Below are 22588 nucleotides of genomic sequence, written 5' to 3' on the forward strand. Positions count from 1 at the left end.
TGCAATCAAATCCCTTTTACTTTTGTCTGGGCGTAGAAAATGAGACGAGAAGTAACCCATTTAAGTGACTCAGAAGTTTGTATCGCATAGGAGCAAAGAGTATTTTCCTGATTTCCAGTAATACAGTTACCTTCTTAGCTTCACATATTCTGTGACTTATCTCATCTTACCATCATCTTCAATGAGTATAATTTACTCAGAAGTACCTATATTAATCAACTACTTTTAGTGTTACCATCCAAATATAATTTTCAATATCTTTCTGATTTCCAGTAATACTCTAACTTAGAGAAATTTATATTTGGATTGTAACACTGAAAGTAGTTTATTAATATAAGTACTTTTGAATACATTATACTCATTGAAGATGATGGTAAGATGAGATAAGTCACAGCATATGTGAAGCAATGAGAGTAACTGTTAATGGATATACACAATACTGTAATGTTAAATAAATATATATCAATAGGAAAACTATGACTTTTTCCAAGAGAAGAAATCCCACTAGTGTCTGGTCAAAGACTGCATTGCCTTCATTATTATCAGCATCATTTCTGGAACAAACCAACCGAGCTTTGATGGAAATCTTCTTTCTGGAAGCATCACTACCGGGCTTTCCCGTGCCTTTTGCCTTTTGATGTCACATTTGGTCCAGATTGTACCAAAAACTTGCTTTAAAATATTCTTTGGAGTGGCCACAGTGGGGTCTTTAAAGAAAACCAATTAAGATGCAGAATATCAAGAAACTCATTATATGGCAATGAGGTAATAAACTGTGCCTACACACTTATATAAGCTGAGAGAAAGGAAATACAAAAGACAGTGTTAAGAAAACCAGAGGTTGGACAAAGTTATGTTCTGACAGAAGTCTCCTTTTCAAACAACAAACATCTATCGCCAAATTTTGTCCTATCAGTGATGGAAAGAAGCAGCTACCCTTCTGCAATGTTCTTAAGCCAAAAGACACCATGTTGACTACATTTCAGCAACTGACGATAACTCGCTAACTCTCCAATTAATTATTTTATTGCTCTACTTTCTCAACTCTTCCCCCCTATTTATCAATATTATGAATTAATTTTAGTCATTGAAAGTAAAAGAGCTAGAACATTGATTTTCTTTGTAAATACGTTTGTGAATAAATGTGGGTTTTTTGGAGGAGTTTCCTTTTTATTTTAATTTTCCAATATTTCAATTGCTGTTGTTCATTCATTTTTATTTAGACTGAAAGAACCTGTAACAATTCTGAGATTGTAACAGTAGCAATGCTTCTGCAAAAGATATGTGACACTTGAAATGTTTATGAAAGCCAAAGTGGAAATGTTGAGCAATCTCTTATTCATGGGAGTGCCGTGTGGATGTTCAATAGGAATAAAAAGAAAAATGTTGAAAAATGATATTTTAATTATAAAATAAATTTTTTGAATATACTTACCCGGTGAATATATAGCTGCAACTCTGTTGCTCGACAGACAAAAAACTGTACAAAAAAACTCGCCAGCGATCGCTATACAGGTTGCGGGTGTGCCCACCAGCGCCAACTGTCGGCCAGATACCAAACTCCATGTAAACAAAGACTCAATTTTCTCCTCATCCCACTGCGTCTCTATTGGGGAGGAAGGGAGGGTCGTTTAATTTATATTCACCGGGTAAGTATATTAAAAAATTTATTTTATAATTAAAATATCATTTTTAAATATTTAACTTAGCCGGTGAATATATAGCTGATTCACACCCAGGGTGGTGGGTAGAGACCAGTTAAATATGTTTACATCTTATGAGCTAAGAGTTTTTATTTCATTTTAGAAGTTATCAAAATAACAAAAACAAAATAAATAGGTACCTGGTAAGGAAGTCGACTTAGACGATTACTCTGCCTTATAAGTACGTCTTCCTTACGGAGCCTCGCGATCCTCTTAGGATGCTGACAGACCCCTAGGAGCTGAAGTATCAAGGGCTGCAACCCATACAACAGGACCTCATCAAACCCCTAATCTGGGCGCTCTCAAGAAATGACTTTGACCACCCGCGAAATCAACCAGGATGCGAAAGGCTTCTTAGCCTTCCGGACAACCCATAAAAAACAACATTTCAAGAGACAGATTAAAAGGATATGGAATTAGGGAATTGTAGTGGTTGAGCCCTCACCCACTACTGCACTCGCTACTACGAATGGTCCCAGTGTGTAGCAGTTCTCGTAAAGAGACTGGACATCTTTCAAGTAAAATGACGCGAACACTGACTTGCTTCTCCAATAGGTTGCGTCCATTATACTTTGCAGAGATATATTTTGCTTAAAGGCCACGGAAGTTGCTACAGCTCTAACTTCGTGCGTCTTCACCTTAAGCAAAGTTCGGTCTTCCTCACTCAGATGTGAATGAGCTTCTCGTATTAACAATCTGATAAAGTCTGACCAAGCATTCTTTGACATAGGCAAGGATGGTTTCTTAACTGAACACCATAAAGCTTCAGATTGGCCTCGTAAAGGTTTAGTACGCTTTAAATAGAACTTAAGAGCTCTAACAGGGCATAAGACTCTTTCTAGTTCATTGCCTACGATCTCCGATAAGCTGGGAATATCGAAAGATTTAGGCCAAGGCCGAGAAGGCAGCTCATTTTTGGCTAGAAAACCAAGTTGCAGCGAACAAGTGGCTTTTTCCGACGAAAATCCGATGTTCTTGCTGAAGGCATGAATCTCACTGACTCTTTTAGCCGAGGCTAAGCATACCAGGAAAAGAGTCTTAAGAGTGAGATCTTTCAGGGAGGCTGATTGTAACGGCTCCAACCTGTCTGACATGAGGAATCTTAGTACCACGTCTAAATTCCATCCAGGGGTAGCCAAACGACGCTCCTTGGTGGTCTCAAAAGACTTAAGGAGGTCTTGCAGATCTTTATGTTGGAAAGATCTAAGCCTCAATGCCGGAAGACCGATGCCAACATGCTTCTGTAGCCCTTGATAGTGGGAGCTGAAAGGGATCGTCCTTTTCTCAGGTATAAGAGAAAATCAGCTATTTGAGCTACAGAGGTACTGGTCGAGGATACAGAAACTGACTTGCACCAGTCTCGGAAGACTTCCCACTTCGATTGGTAGACTCTAATGGTAGACGCTCTCCTTGCTCTAGCAATCGCACTGGCTGCCTCCTTCGAAAAGCCTATAGCTCTCGAGAGTCTTTCGATAGTCTGAAGGCAGTCAGACGAAGAGCGTGGAGGCTTTGGAGTACCTTCTTTACGTGTGGCTGACGTAGAAGGTCTACCCTTAGAGGAAGACTTCTGGGAACGTCTACTAACCATCGAAGTATCTCGGTGAACCATTCTCTCGCGGGCCAGAGGGGAGCAACTAACGTCAACCTTGTCCCTTCGTGAGAGGCGAACTTCTGCAGTACCTTGTTGACAATCTTGAACGGTGGGAATGCGTAGAGATCCAGATGTGACCAATCTAGGAGGAAAGCATCTATATGTATTGCTGCTGGGTCCGGGACTGGAGAGCAATAGATTGGAAGCCTCTTGGTCAGCGAGGTTGCAAAGAGATCTATGGATGGTTTACCCCAAGTGGCCCAAAGTCTCTTGCACACATCCTTGTGGAGGGTCCATTCGGTTGGAATTACTTGCCCTTTCCGACTGAGACAATCTGCTATGACGTTCAAGTCGCCTTGGATGAACCTCGTTACTAGGGAGATGTCTTGACCTTTTGACCAGATGAGCAGGTCCCTTGCGATCTCGTACAACGTCAGTGAGTGGGTACCTCCTTGTTTGGAGATGTACGCCAAGGCCGTGGTGTTGTCCGAGTTTACTTCCACCACTTTGCCTCGAAGGAGATACTCGACGCTTATCAAGGCCAGATGAACTACCAACAGCTCCTTGCAGTTGATATGCATGCTCCTCTGACTCGAGTTCCACAGACCTGAGCATTCCCGACCGTCCAGTGTCGCGCCCCAGCCCAAGTCCGATGCGTCCGAGAAGAGAACGTGGTGGGGAGTCTGAACAGCCAGGGGAAGACCCTCTCTTAGGTTGATATTGTCCTTCCACCAAGTCAGACAAGACTTTATCTCTCCGGAAATCGGGATCGAGACCGCTTCTAGCGTCTTGTCCTTTTTCCAGTGAAAAGCCAGATGGTATTGAAGAGGACGGAGGTGTAGTCTTCCTAGTGATACAAACTGTTCCAGGGATGACAGCGTCCCCACCAGACTCATCCACAGCCTGACTGAGCAGCGTTCCTTCTTCAGCATCTTCTGGATGGATAGCAGGGCTTGATCTATTCTGGGGGCTGATCGTCTTGTTGTTCAGCAACGTCCTCATCAGATAGTTCCTCATCCGAAAACTGATGAGGAAACGGCAACGGAGTGGGCAACGTCTGGCTCGCTGAGTCCGGTCGCACTGGTGCATGCGTGACGGAGCCGGACGCAACATCATGGAACTGCTGCACAGTCTGTGAACTGTCAACAACCATGGGTGCGCGAGGAAGCACAGCGTCCACCCGAGACTGTCTAGACCGTCTGGGTTGTGCAGTCAACACCATACCGGGTTGCTGAGGTTGACGCACCGCGTCAAAACAAGTCACCTCTGATGGTTGTTGAACGTCCTGAACGTCAACAACCACCTCCGAGCGTCGCTTAACGTCAACGTGCGGCTGGCAACCCACACTGGGTCGCATCGGTGGAGGAACCACCTCAACTGGTAGACGCGAGAAGGTTACCTCAGCGTCAACAGGACGCACAACCGACCGGTTGGAAGGTTGTTGGCCAGAAGGTTCGGCAGCAACCTTCTCCGCATTAAAGTCCTCTATCAAGGACGCAAGCTTGGACTGCATGTCTTGCAGCAAAAGCCCATTTAGGGTCTACGGGAGCAGGTGCGGCAACAGACGGGGTTAGCGACTGAGGCGGTACCGCTTTCCATCCCTGAAAGCCTTGTTTATGCATGACATAATTGTACAGCAAAACTTCAAAGGCTCGAAACAGCTGTGAAGTTGACCTGTAAAAAACTTGGAGCGTCTCCTGGCCAGGCGCCAGGGAGAGTCTACGAGATTTGAGAAGTCTATCTGGGCAGAGGCAGGAACTCCCAAGCCGAGAACTTCTCTCGTGTCATATCAGACTCTCGCTCTATAAGCCAGTTTAAAAGAAGGGAAAGCAAAGGCTGTATCCCCCAAACTCCTCCTGGTGATAAACCAGTCGCCTAGCAAACGTAAAGCTCTCTAGGAGAGCGAGAGCACTAGCTTAAAAACAACGGCTTCGAAGTAGCTAGGCCTAGTGTAAGCTCTGACGTTTAGGCGAACGAGGAGCAGCAGTTACAAAAAGATCCGGACAAAGATCCTTAAAAATCAGCATGATTTAATTAAAGTCCATAGAGGGCTAAGCAGCTTTAGGCTCCTCTCCGTCTGACAGAGTCCTCAAGGGAATATCAGTAGGAGGGGGAACAGCAACTTCCTCATCTAAAGGAACCTTGTCCGATAAAAGCTGAGTCTCAAGCAAGGGAGAGACCTACCGTGGTGGCAATGCTTTACAAGCAGAGTCCACACGCACTGGTGCATTAGTAGCGGACCAGGACGCAACGTCATGTAACTGCTTGACAGTCTGTGAACTGTCAACAACTGAACTGTCAACAACAACAGGTGCGTGAGGACGCACAGCGTCCACTCGAGACTGCTTTGACTGCCTAGACTGAGCAGTCAAAACAACTCTAGAATGCGGAGGTTGACGCACAGCGTCAAAACAAGTCAACTCCGATTGTTAGCGAACGTCCTGAACGTCAACAGGAGCATCAGCAAGTGGCCTAACGTCCAAATGTGGCTGAAAATCCACACGAGACCGCATCGAGTGTGGTTCTAAACAACCTGACTGACGTGACTTAGCTACGCCAACGTCAACAGGATGCACAAAGGAACGTTAGGTTGGCTGAAAGCCAGGATATCGATGCGATAAACGGCTAGACTCAACGGATTAATCGGCAGAATAGTCTTCCATAAGGGAGGCAAGCATATTCTGCATGTCTTGCCGTACAACCCATTAAGGATCAACGGAAATGGTTGCGGTAAGAGACGAGGGTAACGTCTGTGACCGCAACACTTTGCCAACAAAAAAGACTCTCGGAGTCTGTGTTACGCTTTTGTTAGGCGGCGAGCAGTTTTCCGATGACTGCATAGGGTCAGAGCTGTCCTAATGGCTGCAACCAGGATGCTGGACCTGTCCTGAAAGGACTGACTTTCGCTTAAGGGCCTCGAAACCTTGTTTCAGGTTTCTTATGCGAAAAGCCTTCGGATGACGAGGAGAAAAACGTCTCTCTCGCCTTATGGTAGGGGAGATCTTGGTAAGATACACCCGATACCATAGAGGGAAACGTCTGTTCGCTGATCAAGGCCTCTCGAACCCATAAGTCGTACGACATTACTTCTCCCCTGGGCTTGGGAGCTTGCAAGAGGTCCCGGACTAGGTGAACGACAGGCACGAACAGACGAACCCTCGGACGCAACACTGTAACACTTTGCGCAATATCACTTTATCACTACGATTTTCTGTTTTGCACTTATTTCACTGAAATCGAAACTTTTACTGATTTCTACCTGAAGCACGCAATTCTACCCTCATCAAAAGGTAGTAAATGCGAAATCAGTCGTATAATGCAAGCACATTAATACCAGCAAAAAAACAGTAAACATCTTTTAAGATAAAAAAATTCAGTGGTTGGGGAAGAGAATAAACACTAGTTCATTCAAAACTACGTTTTCAATCTCTCACCGTACATTGCCTGGGGACGAGAATAAAACTAAAAACGTTTTATCCTTTCTCCCCGTACAGAGACTAGGGACGAGAGTAACTCGAGAACAACGTTACCCGCTTGAACGGAACGTTTTCTCTCCACTCTCTCCCTCCGTCTCTATCTCTCTCTCTCTTTCTCTCTTGATTTCGCACCTAAGAGAAGAGCCCAATTACGTTTTGTTAAAAAAACATGTTATTTGACCAAAGGAAAAAACTGAAATGTTTTTCAATTAAAAAGTTCCTTTAAAATAGAATTTAAAACATTTAAGCTTTGAAAGAAGAATGAACAAAACGTCAGAATCGATTTACTCTTTCTGCAAAGTGAAACCGTGATACACTCTCTCTCTATCGTAACGATAGAGCGCAAAATGCGTAGCATAAATAAACTAAACGTTAGTTCATCTTTGAAAACAGTACGAAGACTATTCAAAGAAATTCTTTCATAAAATATTTCATTTAAAAAGTTTTAAATCATTAGCTCTTTAAAAGCTATTTACGATTGAAAGGGCTCAACGTTGCTTAACTTCGGTTTCCAAGTTAGGACCGCCTACTCTCAGGAAAGGTCGCATATAAACAAAACATTAAAATTTATTTTTTATGTTTATTATAAATGGAAAGTTAATCGAAGAGGCCTAATAAAGGCGGTGAGATATAAAATATATAGAGGAAAATCTATAATTAATTTATAACGTGATAAGATAATTACTAAAAGCCTAAACACACTTCCGTCTAAGGGAAGGGTCGGCCATTTAAAAGTCAAAGAAAGTCCATACTCTCTTTGTCACCAAAAATTAAATCTATCCAAAACGAGTTCAAGATTTAAGATGAAGATAAAACACCTGCACTGCGAAAGCTCAAACCAGAATATAGTACTTCACCAAAGATGATGGGAAAAACTCCAGGTTTCAACAGCGAGTAAAGTACGTCTTGTCGACACGTCGACAGAGAGAAAATTGAGTCTTTGTTTACATGGAGTTTGGTATCTGGCCGACAGTTGGCGCTGGTGGGCACACCCGCAACCTGTATAGCGATCGCTGGCGAGTTTTTTTGTACAGTTTTTTGTCTGTCGAGCAACAGAGTTGCAGCTATATATTCACCGGCCAAGTTAAATATTTAAAATGTAGAGATCAACTATTTGTAGAGTTTCACTTCTCTCTTTTATAGACATTTGAAGTTTTTATGAAAGCCAAACTAGGAATCTTGAGCCAACTCATATTCATGGAAATGTAGTTTGCATGTTGAATAGCAATAAAAAGAAAAATTTGGAAAATGCAGAGATCAACTATTTGTACTTCTCTCTCTCTCTCTCTCTCTCTCTCTCTCTCTCTCTCTCTCTCTCTCTCTCTCTCTCTCTCTCTCTCTCTCTTTTATTCATAGGATCTTTGAAATTATTGAAATATAAAAACATTCCTACATATCCATAAAAACATATCTACATGCACAGATTCCCACTAGTCTTAAGATGTAATACAAATGTATTACTCTTACATAATAGATACAGTATAGTACAAATAAAACCATCAATTATTTATCAAATTTATTTCCATCAAATAAATTTCAATACACAATAAGTAGGTTATATTCCTAAAAAATTAATTTCCTTATGAAAAGAAAAAATTATACTCGATGTTCATATTGCTTCTCTCTCAAACTTACCCTAAAATAAAAATTTCCCATTTTCTACCCCTTGCAAAATTCCTCCCCCTCTGGGAACCATCACATGATCTGGCAGTTGATAGCAACAAACATTTTGATAATGTATCACAGTCCCCCTTGGAGTTTCAGTTCTCCAAGTCAAAACCCCACCATTAGTCTCTTGACATCACTGAGCAGTGGAGAGAAGGGTACATGTATATGAACATCAGATGAATATGAAAACAAAAATTTCATCTTTAAAATCTGTTCATTTCTATGAAATTATGCCGATGTTCATATTTCTAAACTGCATACACATTGATGGAAGTGGATTAGTGAAGGAAAGAGATGGAAAAGTAACAATCTAGATGAATAAATTGATCAACCACATGATACTTGTTTAAAATGTAACTAATCTCAAACCTAAATAAACATATAATCACAAAAGTTTCCATATTGGATTTCAAACCTATTCCCACTATCCATCTTTTAAAACTCAAGTCTTACACAGTATAATAATTGAAAATCATACTAGTTAATTCCATCTACCGCCAGATGACCCAATTGTTACCAGAGAAGGCATTTTACAAAGAGAAAAAACGAGAAATATTTATTTAGGAGTAGACTTCAATATTTAAACAGCTTTGAGAGAGAAGCAAAATGAACATCAGCAGAGTTTCATAGAAATAGAATTTTGCTTTGTTAAATTAAAACTGGAAGTTATCGGATCCTTTTCTTGAATCCTGTAAAGGAGAAAAAAAAAATTAGTCGTAACAAATCAATAACTGCTACTCTATTGAACTATTTTTTTCTTATTCAACTGAGAGCAAACCAACCTTTTAAATTTAGTTGCATAAAATGTTTAAATCTTTACATCAATATCTTTTATCTAAATCTCATCGATTACAAAGATCTTGACCTTATTGATTAAACTATTAAGTACTGGTACTCACAGAAAAGGCAATTTCTTTAAAATATTATAACTACTAATATAACCTATGTTGCCACTAAGCCATTAACAAACTTTCCTAAATTGAGCAGGAATTGGAAGAAAGAAATTTCTTAAAGGGGATAAATGATAATGCAAGACTATGAAGTAGAAACAGATAGGTAGCATAATTTTTATACAAAATAAAAAGAGCAAACAATTTTTGGATCAGTCTCTTGTTAAACCGTAAATAAGTATCTTACCTTTTTTACCCTTTTTCCCCTTCCCTTTCTTTTTTCCCTTGAGTGCTTTTCCAGTTTTTTGCTTCTTAGCAGGTCTGCCTGCCACATAGTCATCCTGTAGAGCATCCACATTGCCAAGTCCCAGAAGCTCATTTCTCATAGATCCAATCGTGGTAAATTGGTTCAACTCTGCCTCTTCCTTTTTGCTCAACGATTTTCTCACAAAATTATCTTCTTCGTACCTTTTTAAACAAGATATTAACAGATGATAAAATCTGAAACTTTTATGTCAGTTCTGCTATGAAAACTAGTCTTATTGCTTGCTATTCATTCACTTCACAAAATGTAAAACTATATATAATAGTGCAACTATGATCAAGTACAATAACACAACAATTAGGTTTGTGCTATGCCATATTAATAAGATAAATTAAGATTTTATACGCTCTTGCATTAAGTAGATGCAAATAATCTAAGTATAGTATTATTCCCTGTAATGTTTTTAATAATCTTTTATTATTTCATCCTAAATCTTTATAGATCACAAGGTAACTGTATCTGAATTAGATTTGGACTAAATTTTCTTCATAATTATGTTCCACACTTCACCTTCAAAATTATATACAAAACTAAAATTAACCCCTAGTCCATTAGCATTCTCAGCTTACAACTAGAAGTACAACTAGATATAGGAGAAATTAAATCAACAAAGGACTCCTCCATCTCTGTAAAGAATATTGTACAGCAATCTTTGTGGGGACACTACACACTTCATAGAATAGAATAAAATGATTTCCGTCAAATAAATGACCATGATCTTTCAGCATGTATTCATTTTAATTCTAAGGTCACATCCCCACCCAGCATAGTTTAAATGCAGTATTACACTAGATACTGCTTGTAAGAATATCTCATATACTGTACTGTACATGCTCAATCCTATGGATACTTTGGAAATCACTGACTCAAACTTTAACCACTTTTAAAAATCTATCATACTATTCACCTAAAAAATGTGGAATTTCTTGTTTAATTAGGTTTTATTTTTAATAATTATACATACCGCATTACAAGAATACATTTTCTAAAGTTGAATAAAAATAGGAAACAAATTGCCTTACCTTTCAAGCTCCTTTCGTTTTTTTATTGACTTTTGTTTCAATGTATCGGCATTATATACTACTTCTGGCTCATCAGCGTGTTCAAAAAGAGCATCTCGCAAGACAGCAGAGTTGAGAGCACGGCGACGAGCCTTCTCTGCTGCTTCTTTCTTACTCTCTTCATCTAGAATGACAAAATTTTTGAAGTTTTTAATATCAATAACTATTACCAAAGAATGCAAAAGAGGAAATACACTTGAAATTATAAAAGGTTAAATTTATCAGTGGTACTGCAAACATGAAACCACTTCTTAATTTAACTGCACTAGCATTATAAATAAAATGGGAGACTTTGCAGAGTATAAGATTGAAATTATAACTTGTTAAACTTAAACCTTAGCAACAAATACTTTCCAGCACAAAATATGCCAAATACTGAAGAAATGCATTTGAATTTTAAAATTGGACAAGTTTTTTAACTAAAATATATTTGGTGTCAACAACAAGAAATGAGCTATCTGAATGCAGTATTTATTTCATGGAATCTTCAAGATATATTACATGACTGTCAAAATTTCATACAAGAATACATAATAAGTTTTGGTATCATTTCCCTTGAATAAGTTTGTTTGTGAATTCCAACCATTCTACCAACGATTGAATAGGTTTTCTGTGAATCTTCAATTTTTCAATATTAAACTTACCCGATAATCATGTAGCTGTCAACTCCGTTGCCCGACAGAATTCTATGGAGGGATACGCCAGCTATCACAATACTAGAAGGGGGTGTACTTACCAGCGCCACCTGTGGCCAGGTACTCAATCATTTGTTGTTGACACCTCCTCAATTATTCCTCTGTCGTGCTTCCGGCTAGACGTTCTGGGATACGCTTATGGTCTTCGAGTTTATTCATGGATATTTGGTGAAGTATTCTCTTAGATTAACGGCTGTCGCTTTACTGGAATCCTTTTTATATTAGCTAGATAGCTTTTATATAATACTGGTTAACGGTTAATGAATTTTTGCTTGTTTTTGGATCACCCTTTGGCTAACTCTTTGAAACAAGATGTCTGACGTTTCGCAAGCCCCCTCCCATAGACGATGTAGGTCTTGCATTAGGCGTATTCCGAAGGCCTCGGTAGATCCTCACACCGCTTGTTCTGACTGTAGGGACAGGCCCTGTCTATTAGAAAATCGATGTTAGGAGTGCACCGGACTTTCGGAATTGGAATTTGTCCGTCTTTTAAAATATTCATCTAAGTTAGAGAGAGGTAGAGTTAGGAGAAGTTCTTCTCACTCTTCTATGTTTTCCTCACCTCATGATCCCCTACCTTTTCCTACCCCTGTAGTGGCTACCCCCGAACCTACTGTGTGCCCTCCGCCTGATATGTCAATTGTTTTGCGTGCTATTCAGGCTTTAGGAGATAAAGTAGAATCAGTGGTAAGTGACCATAAGTCTCTGATGGCCGAGGTTAAAGAACTGAAGGTCAAGAGTGCAGTGGGTGGAAATAGTGCCAGTGCTGTGACGAGTGCTAGTGTCGGTGCAGTGCCAAGTGCTAGTGGTGCCAGTGTGGTGCGTGAGGATTTTTCTGTGCGAGCCAGTCGTCCTCCCAGTCCGGGACCTCTTACAAGCTCCCATGCCCAGGGGAGAAGCAATGTCGAAGGGCTTAAGGGTTCGACAGGCCTTGTTAGGCGCACAGAATTATCCTCGGTGGTTGCGGGCGTGTCTTCCTTAGACCGTCACTCCCACCTGCAGACGATTGAGCCCGTCTTCTCGTCCGCTGATCAACATGCAGGGAAGAAACGTTGGTCTCAGGTCTCGAGACCGCTTAAACGTAGAGTTCAGTCAGCGAGTGCTCAGCCAGGTTGCAGTCATTGGCTCAGCTCTGACTCGCCTCAGTCATCGGTCGACTGTACTCCGCCCAAGAGGAGTAAGGTTCTGCCTAAACAGAGCCCGACTGTGACTTTACCTCAGTCTGTTATCGTTTCTGCCGACCCCAAGTGGACCCTGCTTCAGTCCATGCAAGCTCAGCTTTCGGACTTGATGCGTGAGTGTCGGGCTGAGAGTGTTGCACCTCCTCCTCCGCCTACACTCCCTCTACCTGTTCTCGCTCCGCCTGTGCTCGCCCAGCCTGCACCTGCTCCGCCTGGTCGCAGCACCATCTGCCAGGCGTACGATGTTGAGCCACTTTCGGAGTTCGCTGTTCCCAGTGTTGTTCAGCCTCAGCCTTCTTTAAGGCAACCCTTGCTTTGGGATCAGGAGAGTTATTCCACTCTTCCTCCGCCTCCCCTTGCTGCTCCACCAGTGGTGCAACTCTCGGTTGGGGTACAACAACCTCTCCCCTCCGTGAGTCTGTCTGCTCAACCATCGCTGCAGCGAGCTCAACCCTCCTCTAGGCAAGCTCCTCTACACCCTGGACTTGCGCCTCAGGAGCCTCAGCTTGCGAGAACTTTACCTTGTTCTGCGCAGCCTCAACCTCTTCATGCTCCACTCATCTCACAGGAACAGGAACGGACTACTCCGCCTCCGTCCTCCGCTCAGCTTGTGCAATCCTTGGGTTCAACTCTTGCTAGGAGTCAACCTCCTTCACCCATGCGCCTGCCTTCTGCTTCGTCTGTTGTTCAGCCTATGCAGTCTGAGCCTCAGGTTTTCCCTCAGGATGAGGAAACCTCTGTTATTGTTCCTACCCGTTCTACCTCTGCGGTTCAGCATTCTGGTCCGATCGCTTCGCTACCCTCTGCTGATGAAGTGTCGGATGATGAGGAGGCACACCTTGATCCCTCATCAGACGTGGAAGAGTCTAAGCTTTCTCCATTGTCTATTGATTTTCGAAAGGTCTTGGCTCTACTCAGGGAGATTTACCCAGACCACTTCGTCTCTGCTATTCCCCGCTCTCCTCCATCTGAGTTTTCGCTGGGCGTACAACAAGCTAAGTCCAACTATACTAAGCTTGTCCTAGCTAGATCCTCCAAGAGGGCTTTAAGGATCTTAGGGGAGTGGCTTCAGTCTAAACAACACCTTGGCAAGACTTCCTTCATGTTCCCTCCAACGAAGCTCGCTTCGAAAGGTTGCGTTTGGTATGCCACAGGGGAAGCACCAGGCTTGGGAGTACCTGCCTCTGCCCAGGCTGACTTCTCAAGTCTGGTGGACTCGCCTCGGAGGACTGCGATGAGACGCTCGAAGGTTTGTTGGACCTTCTCAGACCTGGATCATCTTCTGAAAGGGTTGTTCAGAGCTTTTGAAATGTTTAACTTTCTCGACTGGTGCCTGGGAGCCCTCAGCAAGAAAACCTCTCCTGCGGACAAAGATTCTGCCATGCTAATTATGTCCTGCATGGATAAGGCCATCAGAGATGGATCGGGTGAGCTAGCGTCGTTATTTGTATCAGGGGTGTTGAAGAAAAGGGAACAACTGTGTACCTTCCTCTCCGCCAGCATTACACCGTGCCAACGGTCACAACTCCTTTTTGCTCCACTCTCAAAGTTCCTCTTTCCCGAGGAGCTAGTTAAGGACTTGTCGGCTGCCCTGATACAGAAGGACACGCACGATCTTGTAGCCTCATCGGCTCGTAAGTCTAAGGTTACCACCTCTGTCCCCAAGACTTATCGCTCCCCAGTGGCTGATACCCCGGCTACGAGGTTCATACCGCCCTTTCGTGGTAGAGCCCCCAGCCGAGGAAGCTCCCGTCCAGACTCTCACAGGAGCAAGTCTAGGAAAGGACCCAGGACATCTAAGGGAAAGAACTGACTCTCAGATTCTCCAGACAACAGTAGGAGCCAGACTCAAGATCTTCTGGCGAGCCTGGGAGAAGAGAGGTGCCGACGCACAGTCTGTCAGTTGGCTGAGGTACGGTTACAGGATTCCATTCTGCCTCAAACCGCCTCTGACCACATCGCCCATCAACCTCTCTCCCAACTACAAAGAAGAGGACAAGAGGCTAGCATTGCAACAGGAGGTGTCGCTACTTGTGCAGAAGAAGGCAGTGGTTATAGTCCGGGACCATCAATCCCCGGGCTTCTACAACCGTCTCTTTCTTGTGGCCAAGAAGACAGGAGGTTGGAGACCGGTGCTGGACGTCAGCTCTCTCAACGAGTATGTCACCAAGCAGACGTTCACAATGGAGACGACCAAGTCGGTCTTAGCAGCGGTCAGACAGGAGGACTGGATGGTCTCGTTGGACTTGAAAGATGCATACTTTCACGTTCCCATTCATCCAGACTCCCAACCTTTCCTGAGATTCGTTTTCGGAAAGGTTGTCTATCAGTTCCAAGCCCTGTGTTTTGGCCTAAGCACAGCTCCTATGGTCTTTACTCATCTGATGAGGAATGTAGCGAAATTCCTGCACTTATCGAACATCAGAGCCTCCCTCTACCTAGACGACTGGCTGTTGAGAGCCTCCACGAGTCGTCGTTGTCTGGAGAACCTCTCTTGGACTTTAGATCTAATCAGAGACCTAGGTCTATTAGTCAATATAGAGAAATCTCAACTCATTCCCTCCCAATCCATTGTGTACCTGGGAATGGAGATTCAGAGTCGGGATTTTCGGGCTTTTCCATCGGCCCCCAGGATAAACCAAGCCCTAGAGTGCATCATGAGCATGCTGAAGAGGAGCAATTGCTCAGTGAGACAGTGGATGAGTCTCACAGGGACCCTCTCATCACTGGCCCTGTTTGTCGAGCTAGGGAGACTCCACCTCCGCCCTCTTCAATTCCATCTTGCGGCTCATTGGGACAAGGGCTCGACTCTAGAAGCAGTCTCTATCCCTATCAACCAAGAGATGAAGACCACTCTCCTGTGGTGGAAGCACAATCTCCTTCTCAAGGAGGGTCTATCATTGGCCATCCAGACCCCCCATCTTCATCTCTTCTCGGATGCATCGGACTCGGGCTGGGGTGCGACCTTGGACGGACGGGAATGCTCAGGAGTATGGAACAAGGAACAAGGATTACTCCACATCAACTGCAAGGAACTGTTAGCAGTTCATCTTGCCCTGTTGAACTTCAAGTCCCTCCTGCTAGGCAAAGTGGTGGAGGTGAATTCAGACAACACCACAGCCTTGGCTTACATCTCCAAGCAAGGAGGGACCCATTCGAGGAGCCTTTACGAGATCGCAAGGGACCTCCTCATTTGGTCAAGAGGTCTAAACCTCACACTGGTCACGAGGTTCATCCAGGGCAATATGAATGTTTCAGCGGATCGCCTCAGCAGAAGGAATCAGGTCATTCCCACGGAATGGACCCTCCACAAGAGTGTGTGCAACAGACTTTGGACCTTGTGGGGTCAACCTACCATAGATCTGTTTGCCACCTCCATCACCAAGAGACTTCCGCTTTATTGTTCCCCTGTTCCAGACCCTGCAGCGGTTCATGTGGATGCTTTTCTTCTGAACTGGTCCCATCTCGACCTGTACGCATTCCCTCCGTTCAAGATAATAAACAAAGTTCTGCAGAAATTCGTCTCGCACGAAGGGACACGGCTGACGCTGGTTGCTCCCCTTTGGCCTGCAAGAGAATGGTACACAGAGGTACTTCAATGGCTAGTCGACTTCCCCAGGACTCTACCTCTAAGAGTGGACCTTCTACGTCAACCACACGTAGACAGGTTGCACCCAAACCTCCACGCTCTTCGACTGACTGCCTTCAGACTGTCGAAAGATTCGCTAGAGCTAGAGGCTTTTCGAAGGAGGCAGCCAGTGCGATTGCCAGAGCTAGAAGAATTTCCACTCGTAGAGTCTACCAGTCTAAGTGGGAGGTCTTCCGAAGCTGGTGTAGAGCCAATTCAATATCCTCTACCAATACCTCTGTGATCCAAATAGCTGACTTCCTTCTTCATCTTAGGAATGAGAGATCCCTTTCAACACCTACGATTAAAGGATATAGGAGCATGTTGGCCTCAATTCTCCGCCACAGGGGTTTGGACCTGTCTTCCAACAAGGACCTTCAAGACATTCTCAAGTCTTTTGAGACGTCTAAAGAACGTCGTCTTTCCACTCCAGGCTGGAATCTAGACGTAGTCTTAAGGTTCCTTATGACATCTAGGTTCGAACCTCTCCAGTCAGCTTCCTTCAAGGATCTTACCCTCAAGACTGCTTTTCTCGTTTGCCTTGCAACAGCTAAGAGAGTCAGTGAGGTTCATGCCTTCAGCAAGAACATTGGTTTCACAACCGAATCTGCAACATGTTCTTTTCAGCTTGGATTCCTAGCAAAGAACGAGCTTCCTTCACGTCCTTGGCCTAGATCGTTCGAAATACCTAGCCTCTCCAACATGGTAGGTAACGAACTAGAGAGAGTTCTTTGCCCTGTCAGAGCTCTCAAATATAATCTGAAGAGGTCTAAACCTATTCGAGGACAGTCAGAAGCCTTATGGTGTGCCATCAAGAAACCCTCGAGACCCATGTCCAAGAATGGGCTTTCGTACTATATAAGGCTTCTGATCAGAGAAGCACATTCTCACTTAAAGGAGGAAGACCTTGCATTGCTGAAGGTAAGGACCCACGAAGTAAGAGCTGTAGCTACTTCGTTGGCCTTTAATAAAAACCGTTCTCTGCAGAGCATTATGGATGCAACCTATTGGAGGAGCAAGTCAGTGTTTGCATCATTTTATCTGAAAGATGTCCAGTCTCTTTACGAGAACTGCTACACCCTGGGACCATTCGTAGCAGCGAGTGCAGTAGTAGGTGAGGGCTCAGCCACTACATTCCCTTAATCCCATAACCTTTTTAACCTTTCTCTTGAATACTTTTATTGTTGTTTTTATGGTTGTTACGGTAGGCTAAGAAGCCTTCCGCATCCTTGGATTTGGCGGGTGGTCTATTCATTCTTGAGAAGCGCCTGGGTTAAAGGTTTGGTAGAGGTCCTTTAGTAGGGTTGCAACCCCTTGTACTTTGGCACCTTTGGGTTGATTCAGCCTCCAAGAGGAACGCTGCGCTCAGTAAGGAAGACGAACTTTAAATAAAAGGCAGAGTAACGGTTCTATTCGACTTCCTTACCAGGTACTTATTATTTCATTGTTATTTGAGATAACTGTTATATGAAATATGGGATACTTAGCTATCCTTTAATCATGTACACTGGTTTTCACCCACCTCCCTGGGTGTGAATCAGCTACATGATTATCGGGTAAGTTTAATATTGAAAAATGTTATTTTTATTAATAAAATAAATTTTTGAATATACTTACCCGATAATCATGATTTAATCGACCCTCCCTTTCCTCCCCAGAGAGAACCAGTGGACCGAGGAATAATTGAGGAGGTGTCAACAACAAATGATTGAGTACCTGGCCACAGGTGGCGCTGGTAAGTACACCCCCTTCTAGTATTGTGATAGCTGGCGTATCCCTCCATAGAATTCTGTCGGGCAACGGAGTTGACAGCTACATGATTATCGGGTAAGTATATTCAAAAATTTATTTTATTAATAAAAATAACATATTTTCAATTTTCAAAGCTAAGAATTTATCTGTTCTTCAATTAATTATAGACATCTTATATGACAGAATTAGATTTGGGAGGAGTCTTCCAACTTTGAATGGGCACAAAAATCTTAATCAAATTCTTCCGGCATAGGTCTACTATTTATTTTACACACTTTGTTAATACAGTATGCTGTACAGTACCATCTCTTGCTAAATAATTCCTTCCGTCCAGTACTTCCTACTTTACCTACACATGCACTGAATAGTCTTGTCCTATTCTTTACTCCTTCTCTTCTTTCCTGATACACCTGAAAACACTAAGATAACATAAAAATTCTTTTACACCCAAGAGGTTAACTACTGCACTGTCATTGTTCAGTGGCTAATTTCCACTAGGCAAGGGTAGAAAAGACTTAAGCTATGGTAAGCAGCTCCTCTAGGAGAAGGAAACTTCCAAAGTCTAAAATCAACCCATTATTTTCTAGCCTTGGGTAGTGCCATAGCCTTTGTACCTGATCTTCCACTGTCTTGGGTTAGTTCTCTTGCTTGAGAGTATACTCAAGCACACTATTCTATCTGTTCCCTCATCTCCTTTCCTGACCGGACTATTTTCCCTGTTGGAGCCCTTAGGCTTATAACATCCTGCTTTTTAAACTATGGCTGTAACTCAGCTAGTAATAATAATAATAATAATAATAATAATAATAATAATAATGATAATAATAGTATTAATATTGATAATAATATTTGTCAAGAAAAGTTCCTGAGACCTTCAATGTTATCAAAATGTAGTTTTCAGAACAGTTAAATGACAAGAGTTTAACCTTACCATAATGGACTGGAGCAATTTTAGGAACTTTGTAAGTTCTTTCTCTCTTTTCTCTCCTTTGAGCCCATCCACTCTTCTTGGAGTCTTTTTCTTTTTCTTTTTCTTTTACATTAACATTACCCTCTTCCTCTTCATCAGATGAAGAGCCTATGTTGTCTAAGTTTCCTTGAGTTCGTAGTGGGTCATTAGCGCTTAAAGATCCTTCATTGGCAACCTGGAAAGCCACTACACATTTTTAATATATTCAATAAATAGCAATTATTATTACTTTACAAACATTTCTCAATTCAATTTACCAAACATAATACAGTATGTCCATCACAAAAAATTGAGCTTAAGTTCATAAAAATATTACTGACCAAATAAATACATTTACCAAGGGATGATGATAATAAGCCCATAAAACACAGAAACCATAATAATATGACAAATTCGAAGATAATTTGTATTTTTCCTAACCATACAAACCTTAGCTATTTACAATAGGGTTACCTTTTAGCGTAGCTGAAATGGCGAGCCATTAGAATTTAACGAGGGTGTATTACCCCCGCGCTAGTTAGCGGGGGGGTAGGGGAGTGGTAGCTAGCTACCCCTCCTCCCCCTCACACACAGGTGAATACTCACTTTCACTTAGAGGTAGGACTTGTCTTGGGGGACAGGGCTGGCGGGCAAATATGTGTAAATAGCTAAGGTTTGTATGGTTAGGAAAAATACAAATTATCTTCCAATTTGTCATCTGTTCCGTAACCGGAATACAAACCACGCTATTTACAATAGGGTGACTTACCCCTTAGGAAGGGTGGAAAGTCCCCAGCCATACTGGCTTTGGCTTTACCCGGGGACTCAGAATCCGAGTGAGTCGCACTCGAGAAAAGGAGTCCCTGCACCTCACAAGTTCCTTGCTCCGCAAGGAACCATGTGGCCTACGTAAGCTTGTGTGTGAAGGAAGAAGTGTGACCCGTCCTAGGCAGTTGACCTGGAGTTCCAGAAGGAACCCTGGGTTAGGACGTTCCAAAACCACCTCGTCAGGGTATGGGGGACGCGACAGTATTGACTCAATACTCGGAACACAAGGAAGCATGGTTTACCTGCAGAGGTTCAAGGTCAGCTATGCAGAGACCAGGATGCTGCTTCCCCGTAGAGGGGATGATGAAGAAAGAAGTAAGGGCCAGACATACTTCTTTCGTTCATGCAGACTAAAACCTGATAACAATGCCCTCAACCTTCTGCTACCTGTCCAAAAAGGAGCCTGAGGTTAGACCAGCTGTTGTGTAGCCACCACAGAGCGATAGAAAACGTATCGAGACTCCTGTGGGTCACGCCCTGCAGGAAGCGGGCTGCGAAGGTCATTAGACGCTTCCAGACTCCAGCTTGTAGCACCTGCGTCACAGAGTAGTATCACTCAAAGGCGAAGGACGTTGCGATGTATCCAACATCGTGCTGTAGGGCGACGTGACGGGGGAGGGTCTGGAGACAGGTCGAGATGAATGTCCTTGAGTCCGGGCTGAATTAGTGCATGGTGCAAATTATGGGGTATGAAGTTGAATCCTAACAAAACTCAAAGTATGATTGTAAGTAGATCAAGGACGGTGGCTCCTCAACATCCGGATCTCAGTATTGATAATGTTTCTTTAAATATGTATGACTCTTTCAAAATTTTAGGTGTGATTCTCGACAGTAAATTTACTTTTGAGAAACATATAAGGTCTCTGTCTTCTTCAATTGCACAAAAAATAGGCTTATTGAGAAAGTCTTTCAAGATTTTCGGTGATCAATCTATTCTGAAGAAGTGTTTTAATTCGTTCATTCTACCTTGTTTTGAGTATTGTTCTCCTGTTTGGTCTTCAGCTGCTGATTCTCATCTTAATTTGTTGGACAGAAACTTACGGTCTATTAAATTTCTTATTCCTGATCTAGATATTAATCTCTGGCACCGTCGTTTAATTAGTTCATTATGCATGTTGCATAAGATTTTTCATAACTCTGACCATCCTTTACATTCAGATCTCCCTGGACAATTCTATCCTGTTCGTAATACTAGGCAGGCAGTTAATTCTAATAGCCAGGCCTTCTCCATCACGAGGCTCAATACTACGCAGTACTCCAGAAGTTTTATTCCAGCTGTTACCAAGTTGTGGAATGATCTTCCTAATCGGGTGGTTGAATCAGTAGAACTTCAAAAGTTCAAAGTTGGAGCAAATGCTTTTTTGTTGACCAGGCGGACATGAGTCTTTTTATAGTTTATTTATGACATATTTGTTTTTGATGCTGTTAATAGTTTATATATGACATGTCTGTTTTGACGTTGTTACTGTTTTTAGAATGCTTTATTGTTAATTTGTTCTCTTCATTTATTTATTTCCTTATTTCCTTTCCTCACTGGGCTATTTTTCCCTGTTGGAGCCCCTGGGCTTATAGCATCTTGCTTTTCCAACTAGGGTTGTAGCTTGGATAGTAATAATAATAATAATAATACTGGTGACTCTCCCCCCATGTCCTCCTAGTGTTCCCAAATCGGCTGCAACTGAGGACAAACTGCAGCTGTTCCCAGCGCTAACCTCTCGATTCCTTTACTGGCAAGAAAGAGAAGGTCTTGGGACATCAGACACAGAATGGAGACTCGAAATCTTGAATGAATCGGACCGAAGGGCCGGGACCCTCAGATTCTGAGTCTAGCCAACAACTCAGGAGCGAGTCTGAATGTTGCCTTCCCCTCTTCCTTAGAAAGGGGGGAGTAGTAAGAGACCAAGAAGATTGTTTACACACTGGCCGTGGCCAGAGTGAGCAGAAGACCCAAGGCGGAATACAATCCGAGGCCTGTCGTAAAAGGGTCTTGAGAAGATCTCTTAAAGGACTAAAAGTCCGAGCCATGCTCCAAGTTGGAGGTCTTCCTCCGACTAGGGCAGGGACGATCGTAGCTTCGCATGAGCGAGGATAGATCCAGCGGGCAGGAAAAAGTTATTCCTTTAAGCCTGAAGGTCAGGGAAAGGCTGAGCGACAGGCTTCATTGCCGAGAGCGGAAAGGAGTTTCCTCCCGCCGAAAGGCAATAAGACCGTTATTGCTGGAGAAGAGGCCTCAAGGGAAGAGGTATATCTCCCACGGCACCAACCACCTTAGACTCTTCACTTTGCCTGGGAGACCCCTGTGGATGACTATCGCAGATGACGCGACCTCCGTCATCAGACTAAGGCCCCTAAGCCTGCCTGAATGATGGAGAGGTATCCTTCAGGTCTTGACCATAGGCCTGGACCGGAACATGCCCCCCCCCCTTTCCTTTGACGAGTCCGAGAACCGCATCAAGAGTGTGGGGAAAGGACGAGAATATCCACTACCATCAAGAGGCTCCATAGGTCAACACCCATTGCAGGTCTAATAGTTCCGCTGGTCCCATAGGGCCAGGGAGTCCGGTTAAACATTGCCTGAAGCCACCGGAACTTGGATCGCCCCACATGGAACTTATCCTGAGGCGACCGTTTGGACTATAGACGGGTCAAAGAGGAAAGGAGAACTAGGAAACGTTCCAGGGTAGGGCTGAAAGCTCTGCTTGACTGAGAACAGGTACTGCGACTCTCCTCAGTCTTGCCACAGTCAACCGAAAGGAAGGCTCGGAGGATGTGGTAACAGAATCTGGCGTCCCCAGGTGGTCACCCATCCAAGTACCGACGTTGCTTAACCTCGCTGGACGG

The 22588-nt window shown here is 43.2% G+C and overlaps 1 protein-coding gene across 1 annotated transcript in view; it reads right to left on the minus strand.

Moving 5' to 3' along the window:
* Positions 1 to 8273: 8273 nt before the first annotated feature.
* The window catches only part of LOC137634402 (neuroguidin), a 71895-nt gene continuing 57580 nt past the window's right edge, over positions 8274 to 22588 (minus strand). The window contains exons 4-7 of the mRNA XM_068366798.1: positions 18902 to 19115; positions 10676 to 10838; positions 9576 to 9796; positions 8274 to 9127 (exon numbers count right to left, since the gene is read on the minus strand). Coding sequence (XP_068222899.1) covers positions 9105 to 9127; positions 9576 to 9796; positions 10676 to 10838; positions 18902 to 19115 — 621 coding nt within the window. The 3' untranslated portion in view covers positions 8274 to 9104. The remainder of the gene's footprint in view (positions 9128 to 9575; positions 9797 to 10675; positions 10839 to 18901; positions 19116 to 22588) is intronic.

Source organism: Palaemon carinicauda, chromosome 44, assembly GCF_036898095.1.
Source record: "Palaemon carinicauda isolate YSFRI2023 chromosome 44, ASM3689809v2, whole genome shotgun sequence".
In the NCBI taxonomy this organism is placed as follows: Eukaryota; Metazoa; Arthropoda; class Malacostraca; order Decapoda; family Palaemonidae; genus Palaemon; species Palaemon carinicauda.